The following is a 25,602-nucleotide window of genomic DNA, read 5'->3' as shown; positions in this document are numbered from 1 at the left end:
ATTGATATGGAAAGGTGTCTATAATACACTGTAAAGTGAAAAATAAAGTTACATAAGGGCATTATTGAATAATCTCATTTATATTAAATGTTTAAATGTGCATAATACAGGCAAAATATAAACTTAATATATGCATACATATATAAAAGAAAGCTGTTCATCCCTAAGGAGTAGGATTACTTTCTGCTTATAATACTTTTTGTTTATAACTCCATTTTTTAAAGTTTCTCCCAAGGCTATACTACTTTAATGGCTTTGAAAAAAATAACAATTATTTTTAAAATTCAAGTTATATCAGGCTTCCCTGGTGGCACAGTGGTTGAGAGTCCACCTGCCGATGCAGGGGACACGGGGTTCGTGCCCCGGTCCGGGAAGATCCCACATGCCACAGAGCGGCTAGGCCCGTGAGCCATGTCCGCTAGGCCTGTGCGTCCGGAGCCTGCGCTCCGCAACGGGAGAGGCCACAGCAGTGAGAGGCACACGTACCTCAAAAAAAAAAAAAAAAAAAAAAATTCAAGTTATATCGTATAAGACGTAAATAAATTGCTACCATGATTTCTAAAAGCCACTGCATAATTACAGGCCAACTCTTAACCCACTCAAATAGAAGATGACTCTTTAACAAGATTTTCTGCATCCTTAAACACATGAATAATAAATTAGAGACACATGAATAATAAATTAGAAATAAAAAGGAATATTTCGCAGTTTAAGTCTATATGCACATCTTCAAAATATTTTATTCTGCCCAATTTCCTTTGACATAATTTCTCAGCCTTTCCTAATAGTTAACTAGCTAACCACCTCATGATCAAACACAATTAATCTGATCATAAAAATAAACTATCAAGCTTACCATTTCAAAAATACCACATCAATGGGTCAAAGAAACACTTTGCTGAAACTGTGCTTTCAAAGACTAACCAGTATACCGTATCAAACTGAATGCTATTAGGAGACCAAATTAAGGAAAATCCACTTAGGCAATCCACTTGTAAATTCAAGGCCTGCATAAAGAATCTCATCCTGTGTCTGACTCTTAAATGCTGAAATATAAACTTCAAGAACACACTTAGTACCACAGCTTTTGAGCCCTAAATAATAAAATTTCATTCCTAATTCTCATTGCTAGACACATCAAATACATATGAAATATTTATAAATAACATTTAGATTTATAATCACCTACTAATTGAAATTTGATAAATTAACAGTAATAAAAATAATAAACATCTAGGACATTACTCACCTTGGAGGCTGAATTTTAAATTTTTCAAAAATTTCTGGATATAAAAGTGGGAATACTACCATTTCCTTAAGTGCATGAATATGATGGCTCAATCCACCTATGCTATCAAACCGCACCTTGGAAAGAAGTGGGAAAGTTTATTACAAAATAATTTTAACCGTTTATAGATTTCTTTTTAATTTATGAGATAATCTTATGATTCCAAAATATATGCCTTCAGCAGGAACTGAAGTTTAAACATAAAGTTCATATATAAAGTTAAACAGAGTTCAAAAAACTATACTTTGGGGAATTCCCTGTAGGTCCAGTAGTTAGGACTCTGCGGTTCCACTGCAGGGGGCACGGGTTCAATCCCTGGTTGGGGAACTAAGATCTCGCATGCCGCGTGACAAAAGAACAACAACAACAAAAAAACCCACTAACAATGGTGATCTTCTATTTTTATTGTGTGTTGTGTTAGAAACAAGTAATGAACTTTAAAAAAAAAACTATTTATAGAAAAACATTTACAAAACTTACTGATTTATCAATGCTCATTGGATCAACATCAGCCAAGCTTGCACCCACTTTGACACGTTCTCGGAGAATACCACTAGCTAAATCTTCTGCTCTTAAGTTCATAGGCAAACATCTGAAATTCATAAACATTCAAGTAGATAGCATTAAAGTTTCATATTCTTAATGTCATAAGCAAGTTTAAATCTTTGTTGACACATTTTCATCATCCTCCCTTTTCTCATAACCCAGAAAATGACAAGAGATTTCATATTTTTAAACTACTTTTCCTAAATTCTTTTCAACAGGCCAGAAATAAATTTATTCACTAGAGAAAGCAAATAAGACCATGAATCTCTTTGTCCAAAAAACCCAATCTAGTCTAAATTAGAAAACTTAACAAACCTGATATTCCACATTATATAAGCATAAAATAAAAAGACCTACTATAAATACTATAATATAATATACGGCATTAAATGAACTCAAGCTTTATTATAACATTTAAATTTATCCTCAGATATTATGTGGGTATGTATACTCAGTTTACATGATTGAAGAAATAAATTTCCCTCCGTTTTATTCAAGGGAAACCAATTTTAGACCCTATTTTGAAAACTAAGCATTATCGTTTGTGTAACTACCTTAAAATACATTTTTAGCTACTTAAAATCCTATACGATATTAATGTAATTACCCCTAAGAAAATATAATCTACTTCCTCTTTTAACATTGCATAAACACCAAAAGATGACATAAATAGCCTAAAAAAAGTATAGCTTCTACAATGAATGTACTTTCACTGACATTTCTGAATCCTAACTTACTTTAAAAATCTATTTCCAAAGCAGGTAACAGAATAGTTCAGTTTAAAGAGGCATTAAATTTTTTTATTTAAACTTAGATTTTTCTCTTACATTTTCTTTCCATCATCCACATGTGGAACTCTTTTTAGCATACAATCTACACCAACCCAAACTTGTTTCCAAGAGCAGCTAACTGAAAACTTGGTATTTCTACAATAGATATATAATGCCAAATTACAGAAATGCTTTCCTAAACGTAGAATTTCTAAATAAAATGTACCTTTAGTATTATAAATATAAGCTAGAAAATTAACTTAAATTTTAAATAATAAATTATAATTTGATGCTTTAATAACTTATTAGACAAAATACTGATTCTCTCCCGCACTGAAAACTCTCAAGATTTTAGTGAGCCATGTAGCAATGAGTCATTTACTCTAGTTAAGCAAAGATCACCAGAAGCACTCATTAAACCAAAGCTAAAACAGGTTTTCCAACAAAACCCAAGGGCTCCTGAAATAATTCTATTAAAAACCAAATCTTACTCTTGAGTGCTATAATCATTATAAGCATCTAAAATCAACCTCATTAAGTGGATTTGGATTAGAGGAGAGGTACTGAAAAAGAGACTGTCCAAGAGGTTGGCCTCTTTCCCTGGCTCTTTTTTTACCTTCCCACACACTATTTTATTGAGTACTTACAAAGCAAGTAATTTATGGGAAGTTTCCCAAGGTTAGATTTCTACTCTAAAAATTACTAAGTAAATACCAAGTCAGTGTATTACTCTAGACTAAAATATGTGTTAAGTATCACTGTTAGCAAAATGCTAGTACAGGTAAGAATCATATTCAAAAAGTTTAAACTGTTATTCCTTTTTTCTATCGTGGAAATAACAATTAAAACTTTACTAACCTATTTCTTGCTCTTGCCATGCTCTTTGATTTCCTTCTTTCAAAGCGTTCTTCATCAGAAGAAGTTGTGTCACTACTATGAATGGCATGCTTCTTTCTCCTATTTAAAGAGAGTAAAATCCTTAAAATCATTACAGCAGCAAAGGGCTTTTAAAAACACATTCTGAGCATCATAGCTACTACTAGCTCAGTAGAAAATATACACGGTCACTCATTCATTTGGCAAATATTTATTAAGATCCCTATACTCATGCAATTTACATCTGATGAAGTAAAAATATGGTAAGTTCTACAGATAAAAAAGAAAAACAGGAGGAGGAGGAGAGGGAGGCTATAATGTTTTAAATAGGGTAGTTCATAAAGGCATCAAGCAACAAATTGAATTTGCATCCAAATTTAGGGAATGTCTATCACTGATTGATAAATAACATCAAACTCTTATTAGAAAAGAAAGTTTATCTTTTTCTCTTCTTATTTTCCTTTTCCCAAATAATCAGAAAACAGTCCAGACACTAAAGAAAATAATATATTGGTTTACAGAGAGACAAGGGTTTCTGCTTTCCACTTAAGACTTATATCCTGTTTGAATTTCTTATAAAATGTATAAAGTATTTTTGATGAAATAAGCAAAGAAATAGTTTACAATCAGAACTACTATGGAATGAGTAGATAATGTATCAAGCTAAAATCATTCTCGAGGAAAAGTAACACTTAATAAATGCTTCATTATTAATATACTTGATGACATCTCTATGATACCTATGGTAATCATACAAAATGGAATCATTGTAAATTAATTTACTTCAAACTCAAACTGGCTTTCAAGGATGGTCCACAGCCTGTGCATCCCTATTTTACTGCAATTCCCACCAACCATAATAGCAAACCCAGATTTTCCCCAACTCTCATTAAGATCTTTAACCTGTCTAATATTCCTTCTCCTGATTAATAGAAGTCCCTTCATTTCATCCTGCATCAGTTTTTCATGTCTCCCAAAACTTCAGGAAGACTGCTGAAATAACTACCTACTCAATCTTTGCAATTCTGATATATAACCTCTCTCCTACTTCTTTCTCTCCATCGGGAAAATGCCTGTTCCCAAGTTTCTTATTTACCCTGTGTGTGTGTGTCTGTATGTGTGTGTGTGTGTGTGTGGTGAGCCTAATATATAAAAATGTAATATATCTGAAAATAGCAGAAATGAGGTAAGCAGAAGCAACAGTGTAAGTATTGGGCTAAAGAAATGATTCCAGATGATAACTCAAATGCACAAAAACAAATGAAGAGAACCAGAATAATAAAAGGTTACTATCCAAAAGCTATAAGCATGCACTTGACTGACTTTCTTCTCTCAACTTTTTTAAATAACAGAGAATTATATAAATAACTTTAATAATGTATTGCTAGGTTTGTAAAATGTATAAACGTAACATGTATAACAATACCACAAAAAACTGACTGGACCTTAAAAGGGAAGGGACCACACCATATACAAAAGTAAGTCAAAATGGATCAAAGACCTAAACACAGAGCTAAAACTATAAACTCTTAGGAAAAAACACAGAAGTAAATCTTCATGACGGCAGATATGGCAATGGATTCTTAGATATGACATGAAAAACATGAACAACAACAAAAAAGATAAACTGAACCTCATCCAAATTAAAGTCTTTTGTGCTTCAAAGAACACCATCAAGAAAGTAACAACTCATAGGATACAATATTTGCAAATCATATATCTGATAAGGAATTTGAATCTAGAATATATAAAGAGCTCTTACAAGTCAATGATAAAAAGACAACACAGGGCTTCCCTGGTGGCGCAGTGGTTGGGAGTCCGCCTGCCGATGCAGGGGACACGGGTTTGTGCCCCAGTCTGGGAGGGTCCCACATGCCGCGGAGCGGCTGGGCCCGTGAGCCATGGCTGCTGAGCCTGCGCGTCTGGAGCCTGTGCTCCGCAGCAGGAGAGGCCATGACAGTGAGAGGCCCGCGTACCGCAAAAAAAAAAAAGACAACACAATTTTTACACAGGCACTAGACACAAAGAGACAGTTCTCAAAGGAAAATTTTAAAATGGCTAATAAGCACATGAAAAGATGCCTCACATCATTAGTAATCAGGGAAGTGCTATTCAAAAACCACAATGAGATACATTTCATACTCGTTAGGACAGCTAGAATCAAAGAGTCAGACAATATTAAGCGCTGGGAAGGATGTGAAAAACTGGAAGTCCCATACACTGCTGGAGAGAATGTAAAATGGTATAGTCACTTTGGAAAACATTCAAGCAGTTCTTAAATGATTAAGCATAAAGTAATCACATGACCCGATAATTCTACCCTGAGGTATATAGTCAAGAGAAATACAAAAATACATCCGGGAATTCCCTGGCAGTAGAGTGGTTAAGACTCCATGCATTCACTGCCAAGGATGCAGGAAGGTTCGATCCCTGGTTGGGGAACTAAGATCCCACAAGCCATGCAGCGTGGCCAAAAAAAAAAAAAAAAAAAACAAACACATATATTCACATAAAAACTTGTACATGAATTTTTATAGCACCATTATTCATAAAAGCCAAACGCTGGGAACAACTCAAATGTCCATTAACCAATGAGTAGATGGACAAAATGTGACAAATTCCTACCTTGGAACATTATTTGACAATAAAAAGGAAGGAAGTACTGATAAACGCTTCAACATGTATGAACCTAGAAAACATGTAAACTGAAAGAAGCCAGTCACAAAGACCACATATTATATTCTCATTTTTACAAAATGCCCAGAAAAGGCAAACCTATGAGGAAAGAAAGCAGATTAGTGGTTGCTTAGGACTTAGAGCGTAGAAGTAGTGGTAGGAAGGTTAGAGTTAAAGAGAACAGGTTTCTTGCTAAGCAGATGAAACAGTATTTAAAATTGTCTGTGGCAACAGTTCCACAGTTATCTGTGAATATACCAGAAAAAAAAAAAAGATGAATTATATGATGTGGATCTTAATAAAGCTTTTTTTTAAAAAAAAGCTAAGTGAGGGCTTCCCTGGTGGCGCAGTGGTTGAGAGTCTGCCTGCCGATGCAGGGGACACAGGTTCGTGCCCTGGTCCGGGACGATCCCACATGCCGCAGAGCGGCTGGGCCCGTGAGCCATGGCCACTGAGCCTGAGTGTCTGGAGCCTATGCGCCGCAACGGGAGAGGCCACAACAGTGAGAGGACTGTGTACCGCAAAAAAAAAAAATAAAATAAGCTAAGTGAGACATCAGTGATGCTATTCCAGTCCTCTGTGGCTAGAGCATAGTTTTTACTAGATAAGAAAATGTCCTTTGGATATGTAACTATTTGCGAGCTAATTATGTTTTTTATTTTATTATGTGTTTTCACAACAAATGTTTACCAAAAATATCATGGAAGAGACTCAAGATAATATGAAATAAAAACAGAATGCTATGAAAAATCAGAGAACAAGAAAGCTATCCAAAAACTTTTTTAAATATTTGCCTAAATAAAATTGCAAGGATGGAAGATAACAAGAATAAAATCTCTCAGGAAAAAAAAAGGGGAGCGCAAAAAAGACAAAGAAAAATGAGAGAAAAGGCAAGTGCCACAGAGGACCAATGTCCAATGTTGGACTAACATAACAGTAGTTATTAAGCAGATGAGGGGAAAAAATGAAGAGAAGAAACATAACAAAAAATAATACAAGAGGGGGCTTCCCTGGTGGCGCAGTGGTTGGGAGTCCGCCTGCCAATGCAGGGGACACGGGTTCGTGCCCTGGTCCGAGAGGATCCCACATGCCACAGAGCGGCTGGGCCCGTGAGCCATGGCCACTGAGCCTGCACATCCGGAGCCTGTGCTCCGCAACGGGAGAGGCCACAACAGTGAGAGGCCCACGTACCGCAAAAAATAATAATAATAATAATACAAGAAAATATCCCAGAGTTGAAAAAAAAAAATATCCAAACCAATAGGGCCTAGAGCAAGAGGCTCAAAAAAATGAACAAACAGGGCTTCCCTGGTGGTGCAGTGGTTGAGAGTCCGCCTGCCGATGCAGGGGACACGGGTTCGTGCCCCGGTCCGGGAAGATCCCACATGCCGTGGAGCGGCTGGGCCCGTGAGCCATGGCCGCTGAGCCTGCGCGTCCGGAGCCTGTGCTCCGCAACGGGAGAGGCCACAACAGTGAGAGGCCCGCGTACCGCAAAAAACAAACAAACAAACAAACAAACAAAAAAATATATATAGACACACACACATATATATATATATATATATATGTGCATCTACAAAGAAACAAGATATTAAACCAGACTGAATTCTCAACAGCAACAATATGTCATGGAGTACGGTGAAGCAAGAACTTTAAGGGTTTAGAGGAAACCTATGTGGATCTACAATTCTCTTAACTCACAGAACTACTGGGAATTATGAAAATAAAAGACATTTTCAAAGATGCAAAGTTGACTTCCACACATTCTTTCCGAGTAATTTAGTTGAGATTATATTCTTGCAAAATGAAACAGTAAAGCAAAAAGGAGAAAGACATCAGATCTAGTAAGTGGTGGATCCAAACCATGAAAGCAATCTTAAGTCCTACAGCAGTCACTTTGCTGCAGGTCTAAAACAGTATCCCCCCAAAGTGGAACAGAAAGATGACATTAGGAGAGATGTCATCTGACAAAAAAAATATGAATGCTTTGGTATGTTCAGAAGCTTGGAAAACTTGAGACTACTTGAATGTTAAAAAGGAGAATTGTTGGGACTTCCCTGGTGGTCCACTGGTTAAGACTCCGAATTCCCAATGCAGAGGGCCAGAATTCTGGTCAGGGAACTAGATCCTACATGCCAGAACTACGATCCTGCATGCTGCAACTAAAGATCCCACATGCCTCAATTAAGACCCAGCACAGCTAAATAAATAAATAAATAAATAAATATATATATATATTTTTTTTTAAAAAGGAGAACTCTTGAAATCATCACCTTTACTGAGACTATCAGGAGACCTCATTGGGTCCTTTTTCTCCATTTACATGAATCACTTCAAGAAGCCCCACACATTCCTGTCCCTGAAGGAACATGAAGGCTGTGCAAAAGGTGATACAATCGCCCCCATTCCTATCCCTTTGAACTCTATGTTCCCCTTCACCCCACTATCTTTTTCCAAGCATTTGTCACCATCTGACACACTATGTTTATGTATCCATTAGTTTATCTCCCTCTAGTAGAATGTAAGCTCCAAGAGAACAGGAATTTTTACATTTTTAACTTCTGAATATCCAATGCCTTGAATGATATTTGGTGCGTACCGAAGATATACAACATACACTTGTTGAATGAAAGAATAAACTTAATTCCATTAAGTGGCCAGAGGTAGTAATAAAATCCACAGAGGATATTTAACTCTAGCACTCTATATAGCTCTATGATGAAAAACACTGTCATTACTCATAGAAATGTAAAAACTATTCACTGGTTTTCAACTCTTAGAATTAACCTAGAAATAAATCAAGTGAGGCTTAATAACTGTCCCAGAACAAACCATAAATGTTATCAGTCTTGGCAATATAAAAATGTAGAAGGAGTGAAGTGGAGAGAGTGGATATTAAGGTCCTAATCTTAAAAGTGAGGAGTCAAAAGATACTGTCTATAGTTAATGAAACAAAAATGGAGATTCAAGTATAATGATTCAAATTTCCTGTGACCAAAGAGAACTGAGGTTAGTGTTACAACTGTATAAGGCTGAGGAAGAAATCAAAAGACAAGAAATAGAATGTCATTTATATAGTATATGGAAATAGCTATCAAAATAACCAAAAGCAGAAATGTTTAAATTGATTGCTAAATGACAATAAGATTGAAGGTGAGGAAAAGTGGGTTGGGGAATATTACTTTTATTAAACCTAGTCTACTAGCTATTTGAACCAAGTCTATGTATTACTTTGATAGGAAAAATTAAGTACAGAAAAAAGATCATCAGAAGCTAAGATTCAACACTGAAGTAAAAATGGCCCAAAAGCTGGTTGAGGTACAAAATCCTTAATTGGAACACAAAACCTAGGAATTCCCTGGTGGTCCAGTGGCTAGGACTCCGCACTTTCACTGCAGAGGGCCTGGGTTCAAATCTGGTTGGGAACTATAATAAAATCCCACAAGCAGCGCAGTGTGGCCAATAAAAAACAACCAAAAAACCCAAAAAATCCTATTAGCCCCAATGGCAAGATTATTAACAACCACCAACCCTTGAAGATATAATACCATTACCACAAAATATATTTCTTAATCATCAATCTTAATGGGGACATGCTAGAGGCATTCCCAATAAAGAAGTGGGGTACAAAATTAATATACAGAAATTAACTGTTCTCACATATAGAAATAACCACCTGAGAATAAATATAAGAATGAAGAATGGAATAATGGGGGTAAAAAAAGGACAGGGGCATCTTTTATGTAATATAATATTTATACATTATATATAATTTGATAATAAATGTGGCAACTGGTATCAATGAAGAAATTATAGACTTATTGAATAAATGAGGTTGGGACAACCCATTTTCCACCCGGGAAAAAAGTTGGATCCATACTACAAATCTCACACAAGGATAAAATTCAAATGGATCAAAATTAAAGAGTAAAAAATGAAACATTAAAAATAAACAAAGATTGTATATGCATAACTGATTCACTTTGCTGTACACCTGAAACTAACACAACACTGTAAATCAACTATATTCCAATAAAAACTAAATTAAAAAAAAACAGTATACTAAATGGAAAAAAATAAAAATAAAAATAAACAAAGGTGAACTTCCTTAAAACTCTGGATTTGGGAAGGCTTTTCTAACTATGATTCAAAATCTAAAAGCCTTAGTAGGCTAATAAATTTGATGACATAAAAAAAATTTTTTTTCTGGTAAAGACAACCAAAGGCAAAGTTAAAAGACAAACTCTGACCTGAGGAAAAAGACTGGCAATTTGTGACAAACGACTGATCTCTCTGCTATATAAAGAAAGAACTACTAAAAATAGATAAAAAAGCAAGAACCTTCACATGGTCATATATTTTTGTAAAATTAGCAATAGTTATTAAACAAAAAAAAGAGAGCAAGAACTTATTAAAAAATAGGCAAACTTTACAAAGAGACATTTCAGAAAAAAAGTAAATGTCTTTTAAACATATGAAAAATTACTCTCATAAGAGATATAAAAATAAACCAAGATTTCATTTTCAATTCTCAGACTGGCAAAAATCCAAAAGTTTGAAAACATGTTTTGCTGGAAGAAATATGGAAAAATTGGCACTTTGCTACATTGCTGGGTGGACTGCAAACTGATTCAATACCATTGAAGGTCATCAAAATTACAATTTCAGGGCTTCCCTGTTGGCGCAGTGGTTGAGAGTCCGCCTGCCAATGCAGAGGATATGGGTTTGTGCCCTGGTCCGGGAAGATCCCACATGCCGCGGAGCGGCTGGGCCCGTGAGCCATGGCCACTGAGCCTGCGCGTCTGGAGCCTGTGCTCCGCAACGGGAGAGGCCACAACAGTGAGAGGCCCACGAACCGCAAAAAAAAAAAAAAAAAAAAATTACAATTTCATATTCCCTTTAACTCAGAGATTCCACTTCTATGAAATTATCCTACAAATATAGTTGCACACATGCAAAATGATGATTATGCAAGGGTATTCATTATATTGTATTTTATAATAGCAAAAGACTGAAAGCAACCTGACTCTCAATAAAAAACTAATTTAAAAATTACAGTGTATCTATATTATACATAGTAATGTTATACAACTATAAACATAAATGTGAAATTTCACTAAAATGAAAAGACAGTTAAAATAAATCAAGTGAAAAATACAAGGTGTGGACAATGTGCACGGTATATTTTGTGTAAAAAGATGGGATAACAATCAATATATGTATTAGCACATATATACATACATATATATGAACATATTCTTTAAGGATATACAAACCAATAAAAATGTTTCTATGGGATAGTGAGAGGCTACTGAGGCTAGAAAAAAGCTTTTCATGTTTATTTTTTAATTTTAATTTTGAGCCATGGGGAATATATTACCTTTTCAGAAAACATAATAGACAAAATAATATTTCAAAATCAAAAAGCCTCCTTTGTATATATACCTAAAAGAAAGGGCAAAAGGAAACTAAAAGTAGCAAAAACTAATTGAATCAATGCACCCAATGAAAGCAATGTGAGTCTCTCAGATTCAACTCTGCTAAGAGACCAGAGAGCTGTACAGCTTTAGGGAACATAATTGTTAAAACAAAAACCGCTTTGGGCAAACTGAAACAGGAAGATAACAGTCACATATAGGGTAAAAACTATTAGTCACTAAAGAAAGATGCTATTTACTTCTTCATTGCCATTGTCATTAACACCATCAATACCTATATTCTAACTGGAAGGCATTATACTATGTATTACTTAAAGGAGGTATCTAAATGATAGATGGAAATATTTCCTCCTTTCAAAAACTAACAAAACATACCTGATATGACTCCTTCTTGCTGGAGATCTGTGAATATCAAAGAGCGTATTTTCCCTCTTTTTTTGATGAGCTGGTACTGAAAGAAAAAAAGAAAAGAAAAAGACAACATAGAAATAACTGATAATAAATTGATAAACTGATGTATTAAAGAAGAAGAAATTAGTTCTGTTAACTTTCTGAACAGAAGCCAGTCATATGTCTTCAAGTTCTAAATGCTGCCTAGAAGAAGCACAACAAAAATTAAAACTTTGTGATAAATACTGTAAGTTTCAAATAAACATTCTAAAAAAGAATGTTAAGCTAAATCTTTGTGACTTTGGGTTAAACAAAGATTTCTTGGACACATCACCAAAGCACAACCCATTAAAAAATTTTTGAAAGCGACTTCCCTGGTGGCACAGTGGTTAAGAACCCACCTGCCACTGCAGGGAACAGGGGTTCAATCCCTGGTCTGGGAAGATCCCACATGGCTTGGAGCAAATAAGCTTGTGTGCCACAACTACTGAGCCTTCACTCTAGAGCCCGAGAGCCACAACTACTGAGCCCATGTGCCACAACTACTGAAGCCCAGGTGCCTAGAGCCCGTGCTCCGCAACAAGAGAAGCCACCGCAATGAGAAGCCCACGCTCTGCAATGAAGAGTAGCCCCCACTCTCCGCAGCTAACTAGAGAAAGCCTGTGCACAGCAACGAAGACCCAAAGCAGCCAAAAATAAATAAGTAAATAAATTTATAAAAATTAATTTTTTTCGGGCTTCCCTGGTGGCGCAGTGGTTGAGAGTCCGCCTGCCGATGCAGGGAACGCGGGTTTGTGCCGCGGTCCGGGAGGATCCCACATGCCGCGGAGTGGCTGGGCCCGTGGGCCATGGCCGCTGAGCCTGCGCGTCCGGAGCCTGTGCTCCGCAACGGGAGAGGCCACAGCAGTGGGAGGCCCGCGGACCGCAAAAAAAAAAAAAAAAAAAAAAATTTAAATGTTTTCATAAACTGAAATTCATCAAAATTACAAATTCTTCTCTTTGAAAGACACTATTAAGAGAATTTTTTTAAAACGCTACAGACTGAGAAACTATTTACAAATCACAAGGACTGATATCTGAAGTACATAAGGAACTCTCAAAACTTCACTAATAAAAAAACAAACAGCTGAATTGAAAAAATGGGCAAGAGATTTGAATACTTCACCAGAGATAATGTTGGCAAATCAGCACATAAAAATATGCTCAACATCATTAGTAATTAGGGAAATGTAAATTAAAACTACAATAAATATGTATTAAAATTAACTTGAAAAAATGACCACACCAAATGTTGGCAAGAATATGGAGCAACTGAAACTCTCATGCACTCTTAGTGAGAATGTAAGCAATATAATCACCTTGGAAAAGAGTTTGGTACTTTCTTAGAAACTTAAACATACACATAATCATAAAATGCAGCCATTCCACTCCTAGGTGTTTATAAGAAAAATGAAAATATATGTCCAAACAAAGACTTGCAAACATATGTTCATAACAACTTTATTTATAATAGCCAGACACCAGAAATGTCAACAATCCAAATGTCCATCAACAAATGAATGGATAAACAAATTGTGATATACCCATACAATGGAATGCTACTCAGCAATAAAAAGAAAAACTACTGTTGACTACTGTTATAGTCGACGACATGGATGAGTCTTACAATTGTTATACTGAGTGAAAGAAGTCAGACCAAAAAAAGAGTATATACTGTATATAAAATTAAAGAAAATGTAAACTAATCTATGGTGACAGAAAGCAGATGAGATCTGTCACTGCCTGAGGGTTAGGAGTGGGGAGGCAAAAGAAAGTTAGGAGTAGATTATAAACAGGCAGAACGAAATTTGGGAGAGTTGATGAACATGTTCATTACCTTAAGTGCGGTGACAGTTTCATAGGTATATCCCTCAGATAGTTCAAACTTGCCAAACTGTACACATGAAATATTATATATGCAATAGCAGTGAACTACATATAAATTATACCTCTTTAATAACGCTTAAAAAAAAAAAACTAGAAAAATGGCTCACAATCTTTTTTCTGTCCCAACATACCTCCCCCATTATTAACAGGGCTATCTTTGACAGTGATTTCTAACTGGAGTAGAGAAATGTCTACATACTTGGGCAAGCTTCTTGTGAGGTAACTCTAATAATTCCAGAGAATCAATCACTGCTTCAGAGCCTTAAGAGTTTGAATAAAATGATCCAGGTTCTTCCTTGAAAACATTATGCTAAGTGAAAGAAGCTAGACACAAAAGGTCACATATAGGCAAAGCTATCGAGACAGAAAGTATCAATACATTAGTGATTGCTAAGGGCTGTGGGGATGGAAGTGTAAGAGTAATAAAATGTCCTGGAATTAGATAGTGATGATGACTGCACACCCTTGTGAATATACTAAAAAGCAATAAATTGTACAGATTAAAAATCAGCAAAACCCAGCAAAAATGGTGAATTTCATGATATGTGAATTTTATTTCAATTTTTTAAGAATTGGAGGAAATCAATAGTGATGGAATTTCCCAACAGCTGGGAAGAAAGTCAATAAAACAGTACCTGTGGAACTGATTACCCGTCATTAGATTTAAGAGCATTAAGATAAAACTTTTTCCTTCTCAAAAAAAAAACCAAAAACAAAACACAAACATAGGTTACTGGACAAGTTGCCCTTTTCTGACTTTAGCTAAATTATCAATACTTAACCACTTGGAACACAGAGAAACTTGCCCTAAAGAACTGCTATAAGAGATTTCATTCTTTTAAATTCAGCGACACTGATTTTTTTAAGGGGTGGAGTAGAATAAGCTACTCTACTACAAAAAGGAAATAAGTTAGAGTCTCTTACCTATTGGAGGTGCTTGGTATCGCTCCACTGTTTTTCTTTGTCTCAGATTATATGGCCTATCGTTTTCTTCTCCTTCTGCCTCTTCAACCTCAATATCTCCATCTTCCTCTTGAGATTCTAGTTTCACACACACACACACACACAAAATACTGTTTTAATCCACAAAGACTGGTCCACTCTAGAACTGAATATTTATATTTTAATTTTATTCTTTCTGCACAAGTGAGCTTTAGAAGTTTCAACATTGTATGACACAGCATAAATCAGTACAATGAAAAATGAACCCTGATGGGGACTTCCCTGGTGGCACAGTGGTTAAGAATCCACCCGCCAATGGAGGGGACACGGGTTCAATCCCTGGTCCGGGAAGAGATCCTGCATGCTGCAGAGCAACTAAGCCCCTGTGCCACAACTACTGAGCCTGCACTCTAGAGCCTGCGAGCCACAACTACTGAGCCCTCGCACCACAACTACTGAAGCCCGCAGGCCTAGAGCCCAGAGCCCATGCTCCACAATAAGAGAAGCCACCTCAATGAGAAGCCCGTGCACCACAATGAAGAGTAGCCCCCGCTCACCACAACTAGAGAAAGCCCGCGTGCAGCAACGAAGACCCAACGCAGCCCAAATTAAATAAATTAATTAATTAAAAAAAAAAGACAGATGTAAAAGAAAATGCCTTTCTTAAAAATATTAGTTCTCTGCTAAATATATAAATATGATCATATTTGAGCTCCTGATTTACCTATGACCTTCCAATTTTTTTGTATTACCTTTTTGGTCATACAAAGCAATAATAGAATATGATTCAAACCTTTATTACAACACACTTCATTCAATGCCCAATTAACCACTGAATAAGGTCAATATTCACATACTACTTGATAGTTCAAAAAAATGCTTAAAAGATAATTACTAATCTTACAGCAAGAGCAATTTTTGTTGGCAGTATAATGGTTTGTTAGGCCTGTTGACAACAGGTAAACTCAGATTAGTCATTTTGGTAGAAAAATTCAGGCAGGGATTGGGAGAGAGCATAAAGCAGATTTCTGGGGTATTGGTAATAGTTTATGCCTTGACATGAGTGACCACTTTATGATAATTCACCTAGCTATACATTTAAAAAATAAATTACGGGACTTCCCTGGTGGTGCAGTGGTTAAGAATCCACCTGCCAGGGCAGGGACGCAGGTTCGATCTCTGGTCCGGCAAGATCCCACATGCCGTGGAGCAACTGAGCCCGTGCGCCACAACTACTGAGCCTGCGCTCTAGAGCCCGCGAGCCACAACTACTGAAGCCAGCATGCCTAGAGCCTGCGCTCCACAACAGGAGAAGCCACCACGATCAGAAGCCTATGCACCACAACAAAGAGTAGCCCCCGCTCACCACAACTAGAGAAAGCCCGCGCGCAGCAACGAAGACGCAACGCAGCCAAAAATAAATTTTAAAATAAATAAATAGTAAATTATAATGTACATAAATTCTAAAAGTTTATTTTTAAAATGTGGTTTGGGGGCTTCCCTGGTGGCTCAGTGGTTGAGAGTCCGCCTGCTGATGCAAGGGACACGGGTTCATGCCCCAGTCCGGGAAGATCCCACATGCCGTGGAGCGGCTAGGCCCGTGAGCCATGGCCCCTGAGCCTGCACGTCCGGAGCCTGTGCTCCGCAACGGGAGAGGCCCGCGTACCGCAAAAAAAAAAAAAAAAAAAATGTGGTTTGGGGGACTTCCCTGGCAGTCTAGTGGTTAAGACTCTGTGCTTCCAGTGCAGGGGGCACAGGTTCAATCCCTGGTGGGGGAACTAAGATTCCACATGCTGCCCAGCGTGGCCCAAAAAAATAAATTTAAAAAAAAAAAAAAAAGCACTTTGGCTATAGCTATAATGTGACATCTATTTATAGTTTAAAATAAAAGTCTGGGTGAAACTTTACAAGCTTATGGTCCTCAAATGCAATGTACTTTATGATTAACTTTTTAACCACAGGAATTGTCACTATAATACAATCATATTAAGACATTGGAAAAATGTTAAAACTGTCAGCCTTGCTCAGTGAAATAAGAAACTAAAAATACAAAGGACTTTACAATTTACTCATGACATCTGAAATCTTACTCTAAGTTTCTTTAAATGTTTATTATTAAGTTATAGAGAAAATCAGCAAATACAGTATTACTTAACTAAATAACACTATAAATCACTTGCACCCAAATAAGTTTCCTTAAACCTTCAAAAAAATTACTTTTTGAAAAAAAAACCTTGCATTATTTATTATGGGAAGAAATTCTATACATGGCAAATCTACTCTGGGAAATCTACAAAGATGTTCAGTTAAAGATAAGGCAAAAATCACATTATAAATCTGTCTCACCTATACTGATTTTCTCCAAAGGAAGCAATATAGAGGTTCTAGCTGTAACAACAATAATATCTGCTCAATAAAATACCTTCATTAGAAATATCACCTCTTCAAAACTTGCTAATAATATATTAATTACAGAATTTGAGAAATAAACCCATTCTTCTCCATCTAAGCTACACAAATAGTAGAACTAATAAGATTCCCTGGTGAAATACAACTACCTTGCATTTACAGTACACCAAATCTTCTGAAAATCCATTTTAATAAAGAAGGTTAACACCTACAGAATTAAATCCTATGGACGCCCTGGTCATCAATTTATAATCCTTGGGGCAAACGTGCTTTCATCTGTTCCCAGCTCCAGCCCGACACATCCAGTCAGGATTCGTCAATTCAAAACCCAGACCGGCCTCAGAACAGAGCAGTACAACTCCCTCCACTAGTACTGGCTGCCTCTCTTTCTCTTAACTACTCCTCTGTCCATAACTAAATTGGAGACCTAAATAATCCGAGATTTAGAGGCTATGGATAGAAGGTGGCTATGGACAGAGACTTCCAGTTAGAACGTACCTAAATACAAAAGAGGCCTCGCCGAACAAGCAAATCAGCCCATGGCAAATGCTGCACCAGATTAGGTCACTTAAGGACTACCAATAGCTACTAATAAGATATATTACATAACAATGCATAGTGTACAGCAAAGGCATTTTTCCAAATGAAGAAAATGAATACTCAGAAATGCCAATGGAATAAAAATTATTCGAAATTATGTAACATAGACCTCTAAAGCCAAAAATCACCCATCCAGCAACATTACACATATATTACTTGTACATATTTTCTTCCCTCCCACCTGAACTTTGTAGTATTTATTTCAGAAGGTGCTTTTACAAACCTTCTTCTTCACCCTCAGTAGAGACTTCATGATGATTTTGTATCCCATAACTATTTCTTCTCAGTGACTTTCTTCGCCTTTTCACTCTTGAATACATATCCATGTTTTCCTTTTAAAGAGAGAAATCTGTCAAATATTAACATGAATTTTATTCCCAGCTATAAATATCATTAACCCAATGGGACATGCCCATTCAATAAAATTTACTGAGGACCTATTTGCAAGGCAAAGATTCATGAAAATGGACCTTACTGAATTCAATACATGTAAGAAACAAGAGGAAAAACAAATAAAACATAAAATATTTGAAAATGTAAAACTACAATGCCATGGACATACTTTCTCCCTTAAGCAAATTACAGCCTAGTAAGATAAAACAAGTCAGGTCACAGGTAACTATAAAAGAAAGTAGAGGGTTTCCCTGGTGGCGCAGCGGTTAAGAATCCGCCTGCCAATGCAGGAGACACGGGTTCGAGCCCTGGTCCAGGAAGATCCCACATGCCACAGAGCAACCAAGCCTGTGCACCACAACTACTGAGCCTGCGCTCCAGACCCCGCAAGCCACGACTGCTGAGCCCACGTGCCACAACTACTGAAGCCCGCGTGCCTAGAGCCCATGCTCTGCAACAAGAGAAGCCACCACAATGAGAAGCCCACGCCCAACAAAGACTCAACACAGCTGAAAATAAATAAATAAATAAAATTTATAAAAAGTAATAATAACAAAATAAAATAAAGTAGAACAAGTTTAATGCCATAAAGAAAGGTACATGGGCATTCCCTGGTGGCCTACTGGTTAGGATTCTGGGCTTTCACTGCTGTGCCCAGGGTTCAATCCCTGGTCAGGGAACTGAGATCCCACAAGCAAAAGGTACAGAAGAGTCTAGAATTCAAAAAGATTAATCCGCCCCGCCAGCGGTGTTTGGGGGAGGAGGGGAGGAAGCATCTGAAATGAGCCTTGAAACAAAGGTCGAATTGCATCAGTCCTTAACCAGAAGTACTAACAGGAGTAAAAGATAGGAGGATAAGAATGATTTGTTTATATTTGGGCAATGGTATGTGAGAAGATAAAGTTGAAACGAGATGATGAAGGTCAAGGTGTTTTTAATTAATTCAGTACACATTAAAAAACCATTAAAGGGACCTCCCTGTTGGTCCAGTGGTTAGGACTCTGCCCTCCCAATGCAGAGGGCACGGGTTCAATCCCTGGTCGGGGAACTAAGATCCCACGTGCCGCACAGTGCTGAAAAAAAAAAAAAAGAGGGCTTCCCTGGTGGCGCAGTGGTTGAGAGTCCGCCTGCCGATGCAGGGGACATGGGTTCGTGCCCTGGTCTGGGAAGATCCCACATGCCGCGGAGCGGCTGGGCCCGTGAGCCATGGCCGCTGAGCCTGCGCGTCCGGAGCCTGTGCTCCACAACGGGAGAGGCCACAACAGTGAGGGGCCCGTGTACCGCAAAAGAAAAAAAAAAAAAAGACCATTAAAGGTTCCAATGAGAAAAGTGACAGAATCAGAGGTGGATTTTAAGATGACCCTCTGCAGAAGTATAGAGGGTCTTTTGGGGAAGGTTGTGGCAAGCAGGGTAAGGATAAAAGAAGAAAGAAAACAATAAAATCCCAGATTAAACTGGAAACAAAGAAGGAACAATTCTGTTAATTCAAGAAAATCCAAATGCTGCTCTCTCTCTCTCTCTCAATTCCTCAGTCCAAATAAAAAATACGTGCAAAGGTTGTTAAAGTTAATATACTCACAAACTCTGTATCTGTCCACATTCGAAGCCGTTCTACTTCTCCTGATCGACGATTCCTTCTAATGTTTATGTTGTCCATTTCCTGTAGTACAGCTTCAGCAGTACTACAATTATATAATAAAACTAGGGTTTAGACAACCGTGGAATCAAACACTGTCATACATGTAAAACAGCTCTTCGTCAACACATAATTAAATCATCTCTGATATGTAACTGTACCTAACATCCCAATTAATATCTGTTTCTGAACTGGCATCCACCAGAAGATAATGCCTCAAAAACAGACGGAAACAGGGAATTCTCTGGTGGTCCAGTGGGTATGACTCAGCACTTTCACTGCTGGGGCCCAGGTTCGATCCCTGGATGGGGAACTAAGATCCCACAAGCCATGCAGCACAGCCAAAAAAAAAAAGATGGAATCAGAACATCTTCTACCTTAATATAATAAAACTTACAAATATAAGACCTTTGCTTATAAGTCTCCAAATATTTAAATTCATAATGCTACTACAAGTAACTGACTAACAGACCTAAGGCACTGAAAAAAAAATAATTAAAATATTTTAATTTGAAGATGGTGTTAAAAATTGTATAGAAAAAAGGATTTGTAAAAAGTTTAAAGCTAATATAAGGTTAACTGAATAGATACTTTTAGAAATTAGAGGACACTGACATCCACAAAATATACGGTAACATTGGCACATTTTATGTTTTAAACACACACATACCCCAGATACTGATCTAAGTACTTAACGAATAATAACTAATTTTGACACTACCACTATAGAATATAATTTCTTCTCATTTCAAATAGCAATTACACTGACCTCACTTCTCCAGGCTATTGCAGTGATTAAGGAGGATGATTTATTAGCTGAGAAGAATAAAGTTTCATTGCATGTAGACACTGAGCAGTCAGCTAGGCTACATCCAACATGGGCAGTCTCAAAAGACTTTCAATTCAGAATCTCGACTAAGTAAAACTATGCCTACTATATATCAATAATGAAACTTAATGCTGCTTGAAAATTGTGAAAAACATAAATGTTAAATGAGCAAACATTAAAGGACTACAGCAGTGAGGTCAAAATAAAATTACTTTTTATATTATCTATGCACAAGAGCTTTAAAAAGTATGAGAAAAATGAGCTATCACATAAATTGTATTAAATCTAATAAAGTAACCAGAAACTGACAATCGTTGCTAACCGTGGTTAATTCAAATTAAGTTTTTAAATAATTGTATTGATTGCTAAGTCAGTGCTTAAGTTACTTTTGAAAACATAACTGGCTTAAAAAAACCAACAGTTACATGTAACTGCTGACTGCAAAAGCATTCATACCTATTTACTAGTTGATCAAATAACAAACTCTGGTTCACGCTTTCAAATCTGTTTTTCCTGGAACGACAACTTTTTCTGACTTCCATGTCACCATTTATACAAGAAAGGTCCCCATCTCCCTTCTTTTCACCTCGAAGGGGATGGCTTCGAAGGGCTACAAGAAGAGAGAAATTTCCATTTCAAAGAATAGAGCATAAAAAGAAAGAAAAAAAATCAAAAATTACTTTTAAAAGACTATAAAAAGCTTACTATAACCTCTTAAATGGCTTTAATATCCAAAATCTAAAATTTCTATAACTGTTTACAATCTGCCATAATAATTTAAACTATTTCAGTTGTACTGATTTCTCAGTGTTTAACAATTACATATTTACCATGACTGAAATCCAGTCACTTCCAACAGTATACTTAGCATACTAGTAAACTACGCTATTTTACCCCACTTTAATACTCTTAACAACATTATAAGAATTTCAATACTAACCAGTTTCATAACAGAATACTCACATAAGCTACTATGTCCGTTTGGTAATGTAGCACCAGGCTGAGAAGTTAACCTAGAACACAATTATATTTAATATGCAAACACATCAACATTCATTTAAAGAAGCAAGAAATGCAAATACTGGTGGAATCATTTTAATCTTTAAAATGTTGTAATGTAATATTACTTTTTTAAGAGTAAAGACATTTTTTTACCCTAAGACTGATAATATACCAATTAATAAAATATACTAGCTAAGTCATTTCATTACTTCAAGAAAAGTTTTAATAACGGATTACAAACTGAACTTACTGTCTTCAACTCTGTAAATTAAAATCCAATGAAAAGGCTTAAGCTTAATATGTATCATAAAGTTAACTGACGCCATAAGTAACAATGGTCACAGACATTTACTATTGGTTTTTGTTGACAACATAAAATTCAAACAATGACAAAGTTATTCAAATGATGAACTGTAAGACAAAAAAAGTATCTGAACACCAACACAACTTAATAATTTCCTCAAAGTATTATATTACACATTCTAAACTAATAAATGAAAATTTAGCTAATTTCTCAAAATCTATTGTACAACTCTCCCTTTTGGTGGAGGAACAGAAATGTTAAGTCACTAGAAAGATACTTAAAGGGTCATTAAAACATGAAGACTTATGAAAAAAGTCACAGTACACCTTACTATAATTAGAAATTCAAAACCAAAAACTAAATTGTTACATAGTAAAAGAGCTATCAATTTAAACTTACTAGTGTATTTTTTGAAATATCCAACAATTATCATTTTCAAAGATTAAAAAAGGGGGGAGAGAGGACAGTCAAAAAACAGTACATATGACTGTCATCTGCTTATCTATGTGGTTTGCACAACATTTTTTAACTAAAATATTCTAACATTTTTGGTAACTCCAGCATTCTTCATGTAAAATTATAAATGTTAAACGTTATAAATATTAATTATAAATGCCCCTAATAAAGGTCACAGACAGGATGACTAAAGGTATGAACAAAAACTATTCTGTGCCTTCAGACTATCAAAAACACAAAATAAAAAACTCCATCCCTCCTTTCCCCATAAAAACAACATAACCATCTTGTTCTAATATACTACCTCTTAGAAAGTATTTCATTTTTAGCACCTTTATGTACAAATACACAATCCTCCTGGTATATGAGTTTGACTATAAAGTAATAGAATTGATGTGTTAACAGGTCATTCCTTAGAAGATTATATATGTGGGATTCCCTAGAATCACTCTTAAAATCCACTTAAAACCACATAGAAAAATAATAAATATAGTTTGGCTTTGGACCCAATATAACATTAACTCAGTTTAATCACTTAATTCACAAGTCTTGGCTCCATATGAATTTTAGCTGTATGTAAGACCAAATGGTTGGAATTTTACACACTTAAATTATTCAAAAGAGTTCGTACCCCGGTCCGGGAAGATCCCACATGCCGCAGAGCGGCTGGGTCCGTGAGCCATGGCCGCTGAACCTGCGCGTCCGGAGCCTGTGCTCCACAACGGCAGAGGCCACAACAGTGAGAGGCCCACGTACCGCAAAAAAAAAAACAAAAAAAAGAAGACAGTGCTTAATTGGCTTTTATTTCATTGCTAATGAAAGATCTATTTTAAGGTGGGGGGAGAAAAAAAAACTTGTTCTTCAATCAATCCAATTACCAATTATAGTTTATTGTCATCATTTTACAATTATCGTTTCTCTTTATAAAAAGGAGAAAAAGGAGGTAGAATATGAAATACTTGGGTATAAAAATAGAGAATATTGGGATTTTAAGGGTTGGTCTGCCGATACAATAATAAAGGTGCCTAAAAAGTCTCTTAAATCGATGTTGCCAAAAACTAATCACTTAAAATGTAACCAGGTGGGTTCACTGCTTAAATTAATCCTCTAATAAATCCTTTATGATTATGAAGTCTCCTTTATTTTTAAAAGGGGCTGTGACAAAAATAAACTCAAAATGGATTAAAGGCCTAAATGTAAGGCCAGACACTATAAAACTCTTAGAGGAAAACATAGGCAGAACACTCTGTGACATAAATCACAGCAAGATCCTTTTGGACCCACCTCCGAGAGAAATGGAAATAAAAACAAAAATAAACAAATGGGACCTAATGAAACTTCAAAGCTTTTGCACAGCAAAGGAAACCATAAACAAGACCAAAAGACAACTCTCAGAATGGGAGAAAATATTTGCAAACGAATCAACAGACAAAGGATTAATCTCCAAAATATACAAGCAGCTCATGCAACTCAATATCAAAAAAAACAAACAACCCAATCCAAAAATAGGCAGAAGACCTAAATGGACATTTCTCCAAAGAAGGTATACAGTTTGCCAACAAACACATGAAAGAATGCTCAACATCATTAATCATTAGAGAAATGCAAATCAAAACTACAATGAGGTATCACCTCACACCAGTCAGAATGGCCATCAACAAAAAATCTACAAACAATAAATGCTGGAGAGGGTGTGGAGAAAAGGGAGCCCTCTTGCACTGTTGGTGGGAATGTAAATTGATACAGCCACTATGGAGAACAGTATGGAGGTTCCTTAAAAAACTAAAAATAGAACTACCATATGACCCAGCAAGCCCACTACTGGGCATACCCTGAGAAAACCATAATTCATAAAGAGCCATGTACCACAATGTTCATTGCAGCTCTATTTACAGTAGCCAGGACATGGAAGCAACCTAAGTGTCCATCGACAGATGAGTGGATAAAGAAGATGTGGCACATATATACAATGGAATATTACTCAGCCATAAAAAGAAATGAAACTGAGTTATTTGTGGTGAGGTGGATGGACCTACAGTCTGTCATACAGAGTGAAGTAAGTCAGAAAGAGAAAAACAAATACCGTATGCTAACACATACATATGGAATCTAAAAAAAAAAAAAAAAAAGGTCATGAAGAACCTAGGGGCAGGACGGAAATAAAGGCGCAGACCTACTAGAGAATGGACTTGAGGACTGGGGGAAGGGGAACGGTAAGCTGGGACAAACTGAGAGAGTGGCACGGACATATATACACTACCAAATGTAAAATCGATAGCTAGTGGGAAGCAGCCGCATAGCACAGAGAGATCAGCTTGGTGCTTTGTGACCACCTAGAGGGGTGGGATAGGGAGGGTGGGAGGGAGGGAGACACAAGAGGGAGGAGACATGGGGATATATGTATATGTATAGCTGATTCACTTTGTTATAAAGCAGAAACTAACACACCATTGTAAAGCAATTATACTCCAATAAAGATATTAAAAAAAAAGGAGGGTGTGGGTGTGGGATATTTCCCTATATCTCTGTATCCTAAATTTTTTAAATGGAGACAGTATCACTCTGCATTAGATAATTATTACATTAAAAGTTTCCACACCTTTAATTATGTGAAGCACACTACAAATGCAATATCAGACTCAAAAATCATTACTTACTCTCCCTTTCCCACATAAACCCAAGGCATTCCATGATTTATGAGAATTTTAAACCTCAATTCAGCAAAATCAATCATTTGGAAAGACTTTAACCACTACCAGCCTTCATTCTAATGAGCCTCAGCAGTGGTGATTACATTTCTGCCTCACCTCACTACTCCCTCATCATCTGACCACAAAACAAAATTTTCGGGACTTCCCTTGTAGCACAGTGGTTAAGAATCCACCTGCTGATGCAAGGGACACGGGTTTGAGCCGTGGTCCAGGAAGAACCCACATGCCGTGAAGCAACTAAGCCCGTGAGCCACAACTACTGAGCCTGTGCTCTAGAGTCCGCAAGCCACAACTACTGAGCCTGCGTGCCACAACCAGTGAAGCCCGTGCACCTAGAACCCATGCTCCGCAACAAGAGAAGCCACCGCAATGAGAAGCCCACACACCGCAATGAAAAGTAGCCCCCACTC

General features: G+C 36.6%; 1 protein-coding gene across 3 annotated transcripts in view; it reads right to left on the bottom strand.

The window, feature by feature from the left end:
• Positions 1-25,602, bottom strand: part of ATAD2B (ATPase family AAA domain containing 2B) — a 150,668-nt gene that overhangs the window by 99,869 nt on the left and 25,197 nt on the right. For 2 of the 3 annotated variants that reach the window (XM_079720412.1, XM_079720414.1), the window contains exons 3-11: positions 21,683-21,732; positions 21,176-21,329; positions 19,834-19,936; positions 18,085-18,193; positions 14,835-14,951; positions 11,970-12,045; positions 3,463-3,561; positions 1,769-1,880; positions 1,250-1,365 (exon numbers count right to left, since the gene is read on the bottom strand). In XM_079720412.1, coding sequence (XP_079576538.1) covers positions 1,250-1,365; positions 1,769-1,880; positions 3,463-3,561; positions 11,970-12,045; positions 14,835-14,951; positions 18,085-18,193; positions 19,834-19,936; positions 21,176-21,329; positions 21,683-21,732 — 936 coding nt within the window. Of the gene's footprint in view, positions 1-1,249; positions 1,366-1,768; positions 1,881-3,462; positions 3,562-11,969; positions 12,046-14,834; positions 14,952-17,198; positions 17,237-18,080; positions 18,194-19,833; positions 19,937-21,175; positions 21,330-21,682; positions 21,733-25,602 lie in introns of all 3 variants that reach the window. The other variant, XM_079720413.1, reaches the window with a different exon arrangement.

The sequence above is a fragment of the Hyperoodon ampullatus genome (genome assembly GCF_949752795.1).
Source record: "Hyperoodon ampullatus genome assembly, chromosome: 15".
In the NCBI taxonomy this organism is placed as follows: Eukaryota; Metazoa; Chordata; class Mammalia; order Artiodactyla; family Ziphiidae; genus Hyperoodon; species Hyperoodon ampullatus.
This window is presented reverse-complemented; position numbering and strand designations above follow the sequence as displayed.